The sequence below is a fragment of the Falco biarmicus genome, chromosome 11, assembly GCF_023638135.1.
Source record: "Falco biarmicus isolate bFalBia1 chromosome 11, bFalBia1.pri, whole genome shotgun sequence".
Classification (NCBI taxonomy): Eukaryota; Metazoa; Chordata; class Aves; order Falconiformes; family Falconidae; genus Falco; species Falco biarmicus.
The window spans coordinates 35,913,118-35,929,788 of NC_079298.1; the positions used below are offsets into that span (position 1 = coordinate 35,913,118).

The 16,671-nt window shown below is 36.6% G+C and overlaps 1 protein-coding gene across 2 annotated transcripts in view; it reads right to left on the reverse strand.

Annotated features, from left to right (window-relative positions):
• Positions 1 to 16,671, reverse strand: part of BRINP3 (BMP/retinoic acid inducible neural specific 3) — a 213,920-nt gene that overhangs the window by 64,169 nt on the left and 133,080 nt on the right. For both annotated transcript variants that reach the window (XM_056356486.1, XM_056356485.1), the window contains one exon: positions 2,474 to 2,579. In XM_056356486.1, coding sequence (XP_056212461.1) covers positions 2,474 to 2,579 — 106 coding nt within the window. The remainder of the gene's footprint in view (positions 1 to 2,473; positions 2,580 to 16,671) is intronic.

Here is a 16,671-nt window from a genome sequence, read left to right on the forward strand (position 1 = left end):
AGGGTGCTCCATACCATGGGACGTCATGCTGAGGGTGTGAGCTGGGGGAGCTGGACAGGGCTGCTGATTGCTGCTGGGTGACTGGCTGGGTATCCACCAGCGGGTGGTGAGCAATTGCTTTGTACATCACTTGTTTTTTTTTTCCTTTCCCTTTGGATTTTATTCCTCTACCGTTCTCTCTCCATCAATATCATCATCATCATCATCATCATCTAGTATTAGTATTAATTTTATTTAATTTCAATTATTAAATTGTCCTTATCTCTACCCGCAAGTTTTTTCTTTTTCCCTGTTCTCCTCCCCACCCCTCTGAGGGTGGCAGTGAGCGGGCGGCTGCCTGGCGCTTAGCTGCAACCTGTGGTTAAACCACAGCAAATATAAAAATATAAAAAAATATAAAACCTTGAGAAATAAAAGTAATTCTTAAATCTCATAAAGGTTTAACATGGAGAAAGGGTGCGACATCTAGCTCCCATAGTGTTCCAGAAAACCTCCTGCTATATCACAAATCCCTTTGCGAAGTGTTTTCACACTTTACCCTGCAATGGCACACAGAAGCCTTGCAAAAGCATATCACGTTGATGTATCAGAACCACAGAGCAGGTGAATCAAAAACTCAGACCATTTGTGACCAGAAATTTATACTTACTCATCTGAAAATTCTGACTACTGTTTACATGATCCCAAGGATGGGAATAAGTATTTTATATACAAGCATTTTAATTTACTATCTATCGGTTACTCTAGCTACAATAGTAATCAACAATCAAAAAGCCACTGCAAGGTACATGGTAAATTTTTATTTATTATTTCTTGCTATCTTCCGTGGCAAAAACAGTCTCTCTGGAACCAGTGGGGCTAACTTATGGGCCAAGTAATTTCTCAGCATATGGGTTGGTTATTCGTGACGTAGGTTTCTTCTACACAGGCACTTGCATGATTTCATAGAGTTTTATCCTTTATTTTTAGGTACATAAAAATGATGCCTGTAATAGTAATTTCATAACCCTTCCAAGTCAAAAATTATATCATAATTGCTACAATCAGGTGTGTCTGCTTTCCTCTACTTTATACCAAAATTCGTCTGTTGTTACCCGAGTAAACTTCTCAAGTACTTATGTATTTATGAAAAGCCTTGAAATTGTGAAAGGAAAAGGAAGCCCAGATAAGCAAATTTGAGTCTTGATAATTTCTTCCAAGATAGGTATGAAATAGTTTATGCGGTTCTGATAATATATTTCTCATAATGACAACCCAATGGCATGTGTCAAACCACTGTCTGAGGGATACAAAGACTATTTTCCAGATTTTAACTGACAAATGTTGTGCATATGCCGGTGGCCATTAAAAATTGCAGTTTTTTTCTGGAAACGTTTAACTGCACCCCCCTGGAAATGACCGTTTCTTTTTTTAAAAAATATATACTGTTTCTGAAATCACTGTATGATTTTATGGCATTTAACCTTGCTGGGGAGGTAGAAGAGAAAGGGAAAAAAGCACATGGATGTTTTAAACAGGAAGATAATCTTTCCCTGACAGCCATTCTTAATAGTCAGCAACTTCACGCTATATGTCCAACTGATTTATGAACCAATATGTTAAATTTTTAAAACTGGAAATAATTGTATAGCTACCTGTAACTGCAAATTAAGAATTGTATTCTTCTCCTGTTGTGTATACACAGAGGTATACAAGCCCATCAATTGAAGAATTTGGTCTGTTTTTATAGAAATAATAAGTTGTTCATGCTACATTTGTGTAACTGAAAAAAGCCATTACTTATGGCCAAGTGTCCTAGAGGGTGACTTTTCAAAAATGTTCATGTGCTTAAGGTGCAGGCTGGGGAATGTATTTACTGGAATTAACGGAAAACAAATTAGAAATTATGCCTCTTTTCTTCCTTTTCCTTTCCCTTTCCCTTTTCTCTTCCCTTTCTTTCTCTTTTTTTCTTTCTTTATATATAATTATTATTTTTCTAATTAGTGAGGTGCCTAACTTTCCATGTTTTCTTAAAAGTCCCAAGAGGAGTCTTTGGACTCTTCATGATTTAGAGTCTTCGCAGTTCTACATCCTGCTCATCCAGTGACTCCACTTATTTCAGTGGGACAACTGCATGAGGGATAAGCTGCTGGTCAGTGTGTGCAGAGCAGGCTAAGCACATTGAATGTCACTCCCTGCTTGGCGGAATCCATAGGAATTCAGGCTGTTTGAGAGGTGTGCAAGCGGTTGCTAAATAGGGCTGTAAAATGTTAACGGCATTATCCAAATTATTTTCCGATGTGTACAGAAATTGTTTCTATTTCAAAGGCAACACGACTTACTGACATTTCCTTCGCTTTGTCTAGAATGTACTTATTGCACACACAAATAAAATTAGGGAAATGACCTTTTATGAGGTGGAAGAAAGAAAAACAAATAGTTTGATAAATGTCATCCTGTTCCAAAACAAATTAATGAAATTGCACCTACATACCTTGCAACTGAATCTTATTTTCAGGACTCTGAACCAGAACAGAGCTGACAGAATCTAGGTTGTCATAGTTACTGCAGCCAAGAGGACCAGTCCGCGTTTCTGTTACCTGATGGCAAGGGAATGGAAAAGTAGCTGCTGTGTTATTCAAACCAGACTGAGTTCAGAAGCTCATTTCATAAAGTTTCCCTTTAATTCAGGTGGTGGTACATTTCAGACTTAATTAAGGTGAGATTGTTCAATTTAATTACAAATAGTATGACTGCAAATATTTTACCAGTATCGCAAACTTTGGGGAGTGCTATTTCTATTGCAGAGAATCCTTACCAATACTTAGCTGCCCAGCAGTCTAAAGACAATTCATTTCTTCATAGCTATGGGAATTGGAATGACTTCAATAAACGTGGTTCATAAAAATAAGGAGCGTGATTTTCAGTGATGGAACTTGCGCACATGACAACTCCTTGTTGAAATCATGGAAAAAAACCTGATTTTGTCTGTGTAGCACAGCAGGATTCAGAAGTAAAAACCTTTTATGAGCTCTGTTTATGGGGGTAGTGGTGGGATAATTTTTCATCAGGGAAAGGCCTAATGTAAGTTCAGACATAAAACTCTTGACGTCCTGCCTATTGTAATCACCAAATCCATAAACACAGAATCAAAATACAGTTAAATTTATCAAAACAGAATCACCACAAGTAGAGCTTTGGCTTAACAGTTGAGACTCGTGCTTGGCAATGAGCAGTTATTCAAATGACTAAATACATTAAATAATAATAAAAGACAAGTAATTTATATGTTTCATGGAATATTATAGATAAGTTTTAAGTGTTAACAAAATAATTATAAAAACTAATGTCGTTTTCAAATGTTACCCACACACACACACAAAACAACAAAAACCACAAAAACCAAACAAGTAACCCCCAGTCTAACGTAATTTCTCAGCAATGAAACACACGGATTTTGAAGTGCTGCTGTGATGGCCAGTGGGTGGGTGAGCAGCTCCACAGCTGATTAGGCAGCACCTCAGCACTTCTATTTTTATTTATTTTTTTGCCTGTACAGGGAGCCAAAGAAAAACCTCAAATCATTAAGAGAGATGAGTATGCAATGATCTCACATTTTTTAAACTGTACAAAATTCATGGTTTTGTGGTTCCTTCTCGTTTATACCAAGACCAGGTGGAAAGAAGAAAGTGAAAGTGGAATAAAAGTAATACAAACCGGGCCACAGCAGAAAATGCTGGCCATGGGATATTGTCCCAGTCTACTGCCAAAGTACAACCAATTCCTCTATCATACCCCCTCCCAAGCTGCTCCCAGCCACTGCCCTGGGGCTTCTGAGCTCTCTTCCTTTTACCATCTCAGAGGCTGTGGCCAGATCTACCCTTATCTGGTGATCTGCCTCAGTTTTGAATACAAACACTTTTATTTTCTGTTACTTCAGGTATTATATTCAGCTCTGGATCTCCTGGAGAATAAGCCCAAATTATAGAGTCAAGGAGTTCATTTCCAAAATGCACACCTCCACAGAGCAGCCAATTGACATGCAGTCTACTAACATTAGTTCTTGTGAGCAGAAGGAAGCTTGCTGTTTTAACAAACTGTTTTGAAAAGAATATGAAGGTTTGCTAAAATAATCCATGAATTTTCATGTTGCTTAGGATTGTCTGGCTCTCTTGCAGTCTGTGCTACCACCAGCACGTGTGGGTGGCTGCAGCTAGATCATGCTATTCTTGAAACCACCGAGATTTCGCGTTTTCCAGGATCTCTAGCACTTTTGCAAAGTCCCTACAACATCTTAGTCTATTCAAAGCTCTTGACACCATTCATTCACTTTGAACTAGTGGAGAAGGAGACCCCTTACAATGCCAGTAACCAGTGGAGAGGACACGCTGAGCTGGCTCTAGCCAAACCTGTTAGCAGAGTGCCAGCTGTGCAAGGAAACGAGACAGTCAGGACGTTTCCTCCCTGCACATATTTGGCAGTCCTTAATATTTATGCCAAGGCCAGATTTACTGTGGTTTTTTGCTTAATCATCCTGAATCAGCACAAAGATTCTTACATGGACATCAGATCTGGCTTGGACATGGCTGGAAAGACAATTTTGATTTAGCTGTGATCCTTCTGTCCTCTCCCTCTCCTAACAAGTGCTCTAAAATTCCATTCTAAAATCTCATTTTTGTGTAGTACGCCCAGCCAATATACAGAATCCTAACCTGTTTTTTTCAATAAGACAGTCACCTACATGAAATAAGATAAATAGCAAGAAGACAATAAGAGGTGAATGTTGTTGAGTTAAAACTCAACTCCTAGTTCTGAAAGATTATTCTCAGCATTTATCTATGCAATTATTTATTTAAAGATCCATTTATTTTAGTGTTGTTTTGTTTTGTATATTATTATTATTATTATTTTCAACCACTTGTCTATAAGGCAAAGCAGCTTCATAAAGTTGTAAGAAATGCATAAACTATAAAGCAAATTTTACACTCCCTATCCATTCTTACTATTTTTGGATCTCCTGAAATCAGAAAATGGGGAAGATTAGTAAGTATCTTAATTATTATTTTGTCCCTTTTCATGCATCTTCATTCTTCATTTGGATTAAGTAAAACATAGGTAGAGACTACCACTGTTTTGATTATGGGGGTAATAGCACTTGGTGTATTTAGATGGGCCAAGAAGCACAATGTGGAAAAATCATAATTAAATGGCTTTTTGACTTTTAGAAGCTGGCTACATAAATCCACCGATTCAACACAAGACTATATATATATATATATGAAAAAAACTGAGCACGGTTAGATTTTGAGATGACTTACAGACATTCATGATTGTTATAGGTGAGCAATACAATATTGTCCTAATAGTAGCAATAAGAAATAATACTTTATAAACAGAGCAATAAATAAGGTCTTTTTCCAAACATTATATTTTCACCCAAATCTATATATTTGTATTATTAATTCTTTTAATTTCTCAAGTACTCTTGCCTTCCTGTGTCATGTCCTTTGCTCTAGTACTCTTCTTTGGCATAGAAAAAACATTGCAAGAAGAAAACCAAAGTCTATAGTCTTAATATACAACAAAGAAATACTAAAGCAGATAAAAATCATCCAAACTCCAACTTCCCATGGATGACACTTCTAGTCAGAGACCAAAACAATGTAGTTATATATGCTTTTTTATACTCTGTACAAATTCTACTCAATAAAGACTGCGAATAAAAAGAAAAATTTGAGTAGTTGATAAAGGAAAGCCTCAAATTTCTGTCAAATTTTCTAATCAAATTCAAGCTTTTCATTTTGGGGTAACTCATTTTGACAATAAGGCAGACTACAGAGAGAAAACAAAAAATGTCCAGACGTGTTAAATCCCCTTTTGATTCACATGTTACCGAAATCACTGATGAGTTTACATTTTTTGTTTCAGGAACAGTAGAAATGGAATTGGAAGGGCAATGGCACTTCTTTAATTCTCTTCCAAGCAGGGAAGTGTGACTATGCTTAGTTGCAAGATCACAGCTGAGAAGTATTTTGTCTTACAGTGTACAATAAAAGATAAACCCAAAAGAGGAGAGGGAGAGGTAAAATGTAAATGCAGAGTGCGCTAAGATGCTGCCCTAGTTGGGAAGCGATTGTGTATGAGCAAACAGCTTCGTAACCACACGCTTGTTTTGGAAGAGCTAGACCTGCAATCCATAAAGAACAGTAACTCACAAAGCAAAATGCCACAGAACAAGGTTATTTAATAACCAAAACCCCCTAAGAACCAGTAACAAAATATGTGTGAAACCATCTGACATGAACCAGGCAGGCTATTCTCAAGTGCCTTGTTTTGAAAGATTATCACAGAACAGGTTTCCCTGGGCAGCAGGATTTTCGGTTCCCAGAAATAAACTATAACATTTGGCATTAATGAGACAAATGCCTACAGTTTTGAGTCAGTTAAATCTTATAACCATGGTGATAACGACCCGATTATAAGTGCACTGAGAACATACCTCCTAGCACTTAAGCAGGACTGAATTCCTGTGATATCAGTGGGTAGTATTTCCCTGGGAAACAGCATGCTTTTTTTGTCCATGATAATTAAGCCTATAGAAGGCTTTCCTAATAAAAGGGAAATATATTTCTGCAGAGATTTTGTTCCTGGTGTGTCCTTTTAAATGCACATAGCTGATATTCCTAATTACATGCCCATGCAGAGGTGGTGTGCTGCATTGCATAAAGGTCTATCTTCTTCAGCAAGACTCTTTAAAAATGTATTTGGCTTCTAAGGAAGCTAACTAAGCCAACACAAAGGAGAATGAAACAATGCTCATCACTTCAAAAGAGGCAGCTGCATTCATATTTGTATAAAGCTCTTCAATATTTTAAACATTAAAATAATGATTTAGAGCAAACTCATCATATATAGATGACTACTCATGGGAGAAGGTCTCTTCTGAACAATTGGTGCAGACAGAAGAAAGGGCAAAAGAATGGAGCAGGGAGAAATATGAGGTCTTTAGGACTCTCCTGTATGACTCTCCTATCAGCCTCACCTTCAGGACTTGTCTTTCAGCCCATGTTCCCACACACTGTCATCCCTGACATTCTGCAGTCAATGCTCATTTCACCTAAAGAAAACTTGATCAAACAAATAAGAACTAGATGTACTTTCTATTTAGAAGTGAATCTCCTGCCAACTTTCTTTTTTTTTTTCCCCAGGCTCGACAGTTTTTCACAAAAGCACCTTTCTTCAGCACTTCCCCTTACCACACAATAGTTGCTGCTCTGCTGCCCTACTTGTGTCATTGAGCATATTAAAAGACTCCCACTAATCAGTGTGTAATTAAAATAAATCAAATCTTCTGAATGTTCCAAGCACTGACATTTATCATGCTACCAGCTAGATGAAGATTTCTGAAGGAGGTACAGACAAACCGACAGCACCACAGTGCCAGGGGTTGGAGTAGTATTTTCAGGTTTTATATATATATATATGTATCACCACCAGCATTCTAAAACAATACCTCATAGGCATGTAACATTTTCAACACATTTTTCTAGCAGCAGTATTGTTAGCATACGACTGACTTTTTAATTTGAAGATCTCACTAACTCAGAAGACCTGGAATTGCTCCCATCATAATTTTCTATCATCTGCTGCTGTAAGATGGAACAGGAACAGTAAACTTATCTTTCTGCAAATGAAACAAATGGCAAATTTTCCATTAACTTCATTAAAAGTGGAATAACGGCTTCTTTCAAGTTTTTGGGCCAGGAGAAGACTCAATGTCACTGAATACAGTAATAAAGCTTCCCAAGTGATCAGTGTAGTCCCTCCATCCCTTCTCCTTTTTTTCTACACTCAGGAATTTACTGTGAACTAGACTACTACATTACAACAATGAAATTGAAATGTATTATCTCCACATATAACATTAAATAACTTGGAAATCAGAATATTCTAGGAACTGGGAAATTACTCAGACTACTTGAATTCTGGTCTGATGTTACATTCATTAAAAATATGACTTTTTAAGGCTGTTTAGGTTAATCTGATAGGGAGCAATCACCTGTCTGTTCAGGTCTATTTCCCACTATCTCAGAGAGCAATTTATTACCTGGAAATTCCAGGAGAATCCACAAGAACATTGGGAAAAATCTTTGAATCTACGCTGTGCCACAGAAAAACTAGACAAGAAACCAAGACTGTCAAGAATGCCTCAGCTCTGAACTAGCAGGAAACACGCATGGGCTGAGCTGACTTCTAAGGGTACTTGAGATAGGGGTCAAGTAGGGAGGAGAAAACATTTACTCCTTATGCTGTTCTGTAATGCCGACTCTGCAGATCATGTAATACACCCGAGGCTATGGAAATTAAAAGTGAAGATTTACCTCAGCTGAAATCACTGGCAGCATTGACAGTTCTGGCGTCGGAGCCACAATTTTCCCTTTCCAAGGACATTTTAAACCTGCTGCATGTCAGATGCCATGTTCCCATGCAGCCTTCCGTAAAGCAACAGGGAAGGCTGCAGGAAATGAAGCCACTGGAGAAGCAGTCAGGGCAGCAGTACTAGAGACTTTATTTCCTGCACTTTCAGAAATCAAGGGTGCATTAGCCTCATACCGAGAATAGGGACAGGCATTTTTGCAGAAAGAACAAGTTATCTCTTTTAATTAATCTTGAAGAGTAAATTAGAGTGAAGTTCTCTTATGGAGAAGTAATAGACTTAGCAAAAATGTAATAAAAGCTGAGTATTTTGTTCCCTTTGCATTTAGATATTTCTGCTTGCCCACATCTTATTTAATGAATACTAATATTAATTTCTCACAACTTTTATTGCCTGAAGAGACAGCTGAGCAACAAACAATAAATGAAATCTATATATTTTATTTAAAAGATAAAATTAGAAACTAAGAGGACAGCACAGATAAAAATTAAAATAATATTTCATGTTCATAAAGATCTCAAGGTATCTGCAGAAAGCAAAAGCAAAGAAGCCTACTGAAGTAAAGCCCAATTTGTAACCCTCTGTCTTTTTCCAAATATAAATCCATTACTACATAAAGGACAAAAAGCTCCGAAGAAATCTTGGGGCACATACCATAAAGGGAGACCATCTACCTACATTTACCCCAGCTGCAAAATCCCATGCAAGGACTTCCCAAGAGTATTAGGAACAGGATTTATATCCTCGTGGCTCAGTTCCAATATGCAATGCTGAGGCTACGGGGACTTTTCACTGTGTCCCCATTAGTTTCAAGAGGACAGCATGATTTGGCTATTTATAAGACTCATAGATATTATTAGTCATAATAATAACACAGCCGAATGGGAAAGAATTTTCTGAAGTTATGGAAGTATGAATAAAAAAAAAAAAAAGTCCTTCCTAAATCAGAATTCAAAGTTTATATGTTCTTTTCCTTTGTGAAGGGACATGAAGAAGAAAGCCTAGGTGAATATAAAAATTATCTTTGGATAATCTGAAACAGTTTATCTTTATCATGGTCAGTTTTAAAAATTATGATTTTAAGAGGAAAAGTAAGAATAATTTGTGCTAAAGAAAAAATAAGTGTTACAGGTTAACATTAGGACCTAAAAACAACATTAAAAGATTTTAAAGTCTTTAAGCTCAAAATCAAAGTGATAAGGGCAGGTAATTAAGAACCAGATTTTCCATGGAGATCCTACCTATGATTATTTATTCCTGTGCAATTCTAACACTTAGTTGCAATATCTTTTCAGTAATAACTCTAAAAATTTACTAATTTCAGCTATTCCCAGATCTTATATTTCTTCCCCTAGAGTGCATGTAGACACCTGATTTATTTCCGCTGTCCATACCACTACAGCTCCTAACACTCTGCACCTCAGTCACTGTGACATCTGCAGCACGACATGTTGAACGTCCGTTTTATTTTACCACGCTCCAGTCAAACTACCCCTTATGGGACTGTCATTCTAACCTCTCAAAAGAAATCACATTACTGTCCACAGTGTGTATGTCTGCTGGCTTGCTCTCTGCCTGGGTCACATATATGTTTCTAGGGATGTATTTTTAGGTTGTATCCTCATTACTTGCCACCTATTTATTCCCTCTGGTAAATCGATTGTAACCCATTTGCCCTTTCTGTCTCATTGGTACTGCCAACTCTCAATTTATGGTGTTGCAAAACTCTTACTTTTATGCTACTGGTTTTCACATGTTTTCCTGCATATTTGGAGGCCTACCTGCAGAATAAACAATTATCTCTGATCCCTAACTTAATTATTAAACCCTATCAGATGTTCAAACTAAAGGGAAAAGCTTGACTAAACTTGTTTTGGAAAAGAAAAGCAACTTTATACTGAAGCTCTGAACTTCGTTTCATATGGATGCTTCCTCAGTGCTGGGTGACTAGTTCAGGTGTATTGCTCTGTAACTTTGATTGATTGTGCTGTTCCATTAATATTGTGTAGTTTAATCCATAGCGAAAGCCAGTCTTCATTTTTAAATCTCACAAATTTATGAAAAGACATGGAAAGAACACCTGAGACTGGAATCTGATTCCAGATATTGCTGCAGTAAATATGTGTATCATGCATAGTGCAAGGCTACAGATTATATGACTCGCACTCAAAGTGGGATAATAAGATTGGCAAACGTGTTCACTGTATATATTATAATAGATTTAGGATTAAGAAAATCTCTGGTACTTACCTTTTGAACTAAAAGTGCATGTTGCTTGTTTATTATTGCATAGCAAAAAGCATCTTCAACTATTTGTTTGCAATTGCACTTGAAACTCCAGTCAAGGACCAACACCAAACTAGCTAAAGAGTAGTAAACCACAAAGGACTTACTGTTGAATCTATTCTGAAGCACACAGATGCTGATGTTTTCTAACCATTTAAGTGAGTTAAAGGAGCAATGCTCATAATCAAAGCTAATGTAAGAGCCCAGGAACTCACTGCAAGACTCATGAGTTTTAGGTGCTTGCTTTGACAAATGAGCCACAGCTTTTTATATTATACAAGCAGCTCTGAGAGCTTGACTTCTGAGATTCTTGCAGGATGTAGGAAATCTTAGTCATATTTTGGCTCACTGTCATCCAGACTGCTTCTGAATTCACTGTAGAGCTGAAAGTTAAAGAAATATTGCAGGGCTTGTCTGCAACAGTTTAAACTGCAGCAGTCAGGAAGGAATAAAGTTGGTCCTCATTTACCATGCTTAGTCTTCATATGGAAAATACTCATCGCAAAAAATCTCCCAAGTCTCCCTATTTCTATTCCAGCTGCTAGTCTGGAATGCAGAACCATCAGTGTTTGCAGGCTGGGCTGGGAAAGGAGCCAGGTTATTTGGGATGTGAGTTTGCTGCGTTAGGTCAGCTTCCTGCAAGCCCGAGGTGGGGGTAAATACACCAAACCTGAGGGTATATTTGATTAAGATATAAATAATCACACAGTTCTACCTAGAACTCTCTACTATGAACCCACAAATTATTTTAGTAATTAACTATATGCACATAGAGAAAAATAACTTTTCAGGCAACAGTTTTTACAGAAAACTTGCAGCTGTGATAATGAGCACTATTCTAGATAAAACCAAAAATCACTGTGAAAGGCAATGCTGGAGGAAAAAACCAAATCTGCAAGTAAATAACCATATGAAATAAAAATGTTTGGTTAAAAATAAAACATAAACTCCCAATGCTTTTACCAAAATAGAATAAATTCCCCTTTTTATTCCCTCTGAAACCAACTGTATTCCAGACAGTTCTGTTGCCTGTCTGTTATAGATACGAAAAGAGGTCTGAACCTGGGTTTCTCATTTCAGTGAAAATTTATTGGAAATGAGCATTGGTAGTTGTGTTCTGTATACGGTCTGATATTTCAGATTTGGGCTTTCAAAATACTTGCAAAAAAAAAATCATTCCTTTTACAGCTAAGTCCTGTCAAATATGCACAAGTCAGGTGGAGACCCACTTAGCATAAGGTCTGAGATGGTTTTGGTTGTGCCCACTCTTAAATGTAGAAACTTCCAGTGTGTCTATATTTACTCTCAAAAATAACATATAATTCTCAAAAGTCTGGAGATGGCAGAAACTGCCTTTAGTGAATGAGAACTGGGAAGGTGTGGGTGCCAAACTATATTTTCATTATATCCCTTAAAGTTTTAATGAACACACAAAAAGTGAATGTTATTAAAATGTTTATCTTGTATGTAGTGCGTAACTCTTTCTAAGCTATTGTCCTGTGATAGTAGTATGTAACTCTTTATATCATACACTATCGACTTGCCAGCTTTTTGTATTTTCATCAAGTAAGGACAGATCCTGCCCAGTGTAAACCAACATCAAAGTTGATAAACTCTATTCAATTATGTTAAGTAACTTTCCTTATTGCTTTTTTTTTAGCATTGTAATCTCCTGATGCTGTGGAGTTTAAGAAGTGAAATGCCTTCGTCCTTTACATCAAGAAAAAACAGTATGATACTTTACCCTCCTCTTTGTGCAATATACCAACTCCTTTCTACAGGTTTATTTTTAATATATTGGGGTTTATGACCAAATGACAAATTTCAAACATAGATTAAAATCATAATGCTTCAGTCCTCTTGCGTATCCTAAAAAAAAAAAAAAAAAAAAAAAGAAGAAGAAGAAAAAAAGCAGACCCACATGTTTTAACATTATACTTTAACCAAGTATATCAATTGCTATGCTTGAGGGAATACAGGGCATTTATTTCTTACAATGATACGCGTGGCTCAGTATTGCTGTCAATGTCATATTTCAGAGAATCTGAGTAAGAATAAAGTCTACTTAAATAGACTAAAATATGACGGAAAAAATATTGTAACGGTCCTCTTCAACTGATTTTCTCTGTTATCTGCAACATTTTATCATTACTTATTTTTACACATTAAGGACTTAATGAAAAGTTGAAGGAAAAACATGGAATGGTTTTTCATTTTCAAGCCTCTAGGTACTCCTGGAGAAGATACAATTATATTTCCTTGTAAATCTATACACTAGGTAGGAGACTGTATACCAATATCCTCTATTTAGTGGAATTATTATAAATGTTGGAACATTATGAACCAGTATAACTGTGACACTATAGTTACTTTATGATTTCCCCCTCCTTTTAATTATTTTTATATTACTTTTAACAAAAATAAAAGGAAAACTACCCAAAGACCATGAAACATATTAACTATTCCCTGGGAATTAATGGGTTAATTTGTGTAATCTAGAGAGAGAAAGAGCAAAAAATAGTTTGATAAATTAGCAAGATGATGGTTGGGGTTGAATGCAGAAAATCCGGATCTTAATGACAGCAATATATGTGAAGAAATGTATATATATATAAGGTCAGAATCTCACCATGCAAAATTAGAAACACTTTATTTTGTATACTTGATTCAGCAATAAACTCTGTAGAACAGAGCTGAAACTACCAACCTTTCAGACATTAAAGATCTGAAAACACTACAATAATCACTCAATACTATAGGAAGTCTCCTGGATAAATAACAAAACTTTTCTTAAACCCAGCTTCTGCAACAGCATATATAGGCATTACAAGCATTATTGTCTTAGAGATTACATCATAGTTCTGCTGTCAGAAATGTAAATCCTGCTGAAATACTGTGAGAAGCCCTACAGGTAGAAATAATTGTGAGCTGCAGAAGACAGCAGTGATGTACCTCTCAGTTACCTGTAAAGGATTCTCACATAAAGGATTTTTTTTTTTTTTTTTTTTGGGGGGGGGTTACCATTACATTAATAGATTGAAGAGTATGACTTCAGTTTGAATCATAATCTACAACAGCAAAACATATGAAAATTATTATGGGTATAAATTCTACATTCCATAGGAAACATAATATGAACACTGAAACCTTGCAACAGCCTTTTATTATTCTCTGAGCTTATTTCTTCTTGACTCTGAGTCTCTATTACCCTGAGATATTCCTCCAAATCTGACCTTTGTGTTCATATATGTTGTTGATACATGCTACCTCATATTTCTTAGGGTTCAGAGGTAGGGAAATGTTCTGTGAATTTTACAGTCCTTGCTTGACATTTTCTGACCTGCTGGCAGGCAGTAGCTGTCAATTAGAGAGTGGAGGAGATGGCAAGTGCTGAAGTGTCTCAACCCATGCACAAGCCACTCCACAGCCAGAACACAGACCAAATGAAGATCCATACAAATCTGAGTGCCTCCAACTTAGTGCTGGAATGCTCTGCTCCGACTGCATTGTTCAATATGTTCACTGTGGATCTCTCAATATTAAAACCCTTCTGTTTTCTGGGCTTATTTGCTTTAGTTTCACTTTTTTTAAGGGGAAAAAAAAAAAAAAAAAGAACATGAAACATTTAAGAAACTACAGTATGAATTGTTTATAGGTTTTTGACAACTGTGATGGCAAGTGTTGTGTGAGTGCTGTTAAGGTCTCTTGTTTACACATGTATATTTATAACCTGCTCATGGTTTGGCAGTCTTTATTTTCTTGGGGTTGTTTTTATGCTTCTCTCTTTACTAAATTACATAACTGATGTAACAAAGTCCTTATATTTGTTATGATCTATCATGTCATATGGTCTGTCCTTTTTTTGTTGTTCTTTTGTGTTGTTGGGGTTTTTTAAAGGGTAGAATAGTTATCTAAAGTCTTTCCAAAATGCCTATCCTAGCATCTCTATTATGTGCTATTTTGTTGATTTGAAAGCATTTCATGCTGTGTTACCAACTAGCTGGCGAGGTTATAACTTCTTGCACTCATTACTCCTCTATGCACATTGCTGAAAATATAATGAGACAGAATAGCTTGTATTAGAGGCTGCTAAAACACATCCTTTTACTAGTGTCATACTGCAGCTGCTGTGATGTATTGTGTCAATTATGTTGCTGAGTATGCATTCTGAGAGTGTTTAGTAAAACATGTTACTGCATTAACTTGCTGGTCTTTTTTCCCCTCCCCCTTTTCTCTCACTCTTTGGAATAGTGAGGGCCAGATTCTCAAAGGAATTGTGCTGTTTTACACCAGCTGAAGAGCTGACCTCTACATTACCTTTTAGAGAAAGCAGCCCTGGAGTTTCAATTTAATTAAAACTCAACTGTCCAAATGAATTAAAGTTGTTTTTAGTATCATCACCTTCAAATCCTGAATAATAAGTCCCTAACCTTTACAACTGGTGTATTCTTACAGTTACTTAACAGTCCACACATGGCAGCCAGAAGATTTTGTTTTACCTATGACGAATTTGATCCAAAGATCTCCAACAGTTCCCGGACATTAATGTATAAAACCTCATGTATTTCAACTTTATAATGAGACAAACACAAATTGCATGCTGCACAGTAGAAGATGGTACAGAGACTTCTTAGTTACCTGAAATTGATCTAGCTTCAGAAAAAGGAAGGGATATAGCTGTGGAACTCTGCTGCTCCTGAGCAAAGAAACCCCTGGAGAAACACCACGTATTTGCCTGGGCACAGCACTGTGGTGGTGCAGCTTTCTGGCCATGTCCTGTGTGTCACTTCGTACTGGTGTTAGCACCATGTACTATACTAGCACACAGCCTCTGCATGGTGCTTTGTGGCATGATTTAGCCAGGCTCAAGGACCACCACCTCAGCATTTTGATCCCAGCTGTCTAAACTTGCCTATCCAAATCTGCAGTTTAATCCAGATTACTGAAAGACCCTTAGGAGATAGGTTATGCCCAAAATGTAATGGAAAATAGATAGATGCTTAACTGCAGGTCCCAGTTCCTCTGGTAAGGTTAGTTGAAGACCCAAATTTAAGTTTAGAAATACATACATAACCATATAAATAGTGAGCTGATTTTGTGAAGCTTTTAATGATGAGTGAGACTTTCAAAATAACTTGCAAAAGAATTCAATTCTCACAAAAATTTCATGCGAGTTTACCGCATCAAGATAAAGATTTGGTAGCACAATCTCTATGTATTTCCTGAAAACCTTAATTTTTAACTCCCTCTGTGAAAAATTGCAAGCTTTGGTCTTGCATGAAGGCAATTTGATTTCCTTAGGTAGTGGAGAACTTAGAGTTTTATAATGGAGCTGAGCAATACCTGTCCTTGAAAATCTGTGCTGTGTTTTTTCCTTGACATGCATAAGTAATGTCACCGCACCTACACAATAGGGAAGCCACCAGTTTTTGAAAAGTTATGGTCATTCCTAGCTTTTAGTTTGCTAGATTTCTTTAATTAAACTTAGATTGACTATTTAATTTCTTCAGTGTAGTCAAAAAATACCTGATATTACAGGTCTTTCCAACCCAACATTTCAAACTCTGATTCTGCAACTTGAAGATCCTGCTGTGCACAATTTTTTGAGCTTCCCAAGTTTTGGTCATTTGCAAGGTTTCTCAGCTATAGTCTTAAATCCTGTCCACAAAATGAATGGGGAAGTGAGGGCAAGAAGGATTCACGATCCAGATTTCAAAAGCTTAAAAAATTTGGCTGCTTATACAAAATTCTGAAAACTATTTACATTTTGAATTTGGCAGAAATCTGACAATAGTGCAAAGCTTTAGTATTTCAGCATTTCTATTTTGATTATAGCAATTACTTGAATCCACAGAAAAACACATTCCAGTATGAGGTATGAAAGAAAAAAATGAAGTGAGAAAGCTTTCCAGGCAAAACAAAAAAAGAAAGAAAAAAAAAGTCTGTAGTCCAGTCTGAGTTTTGAGTAA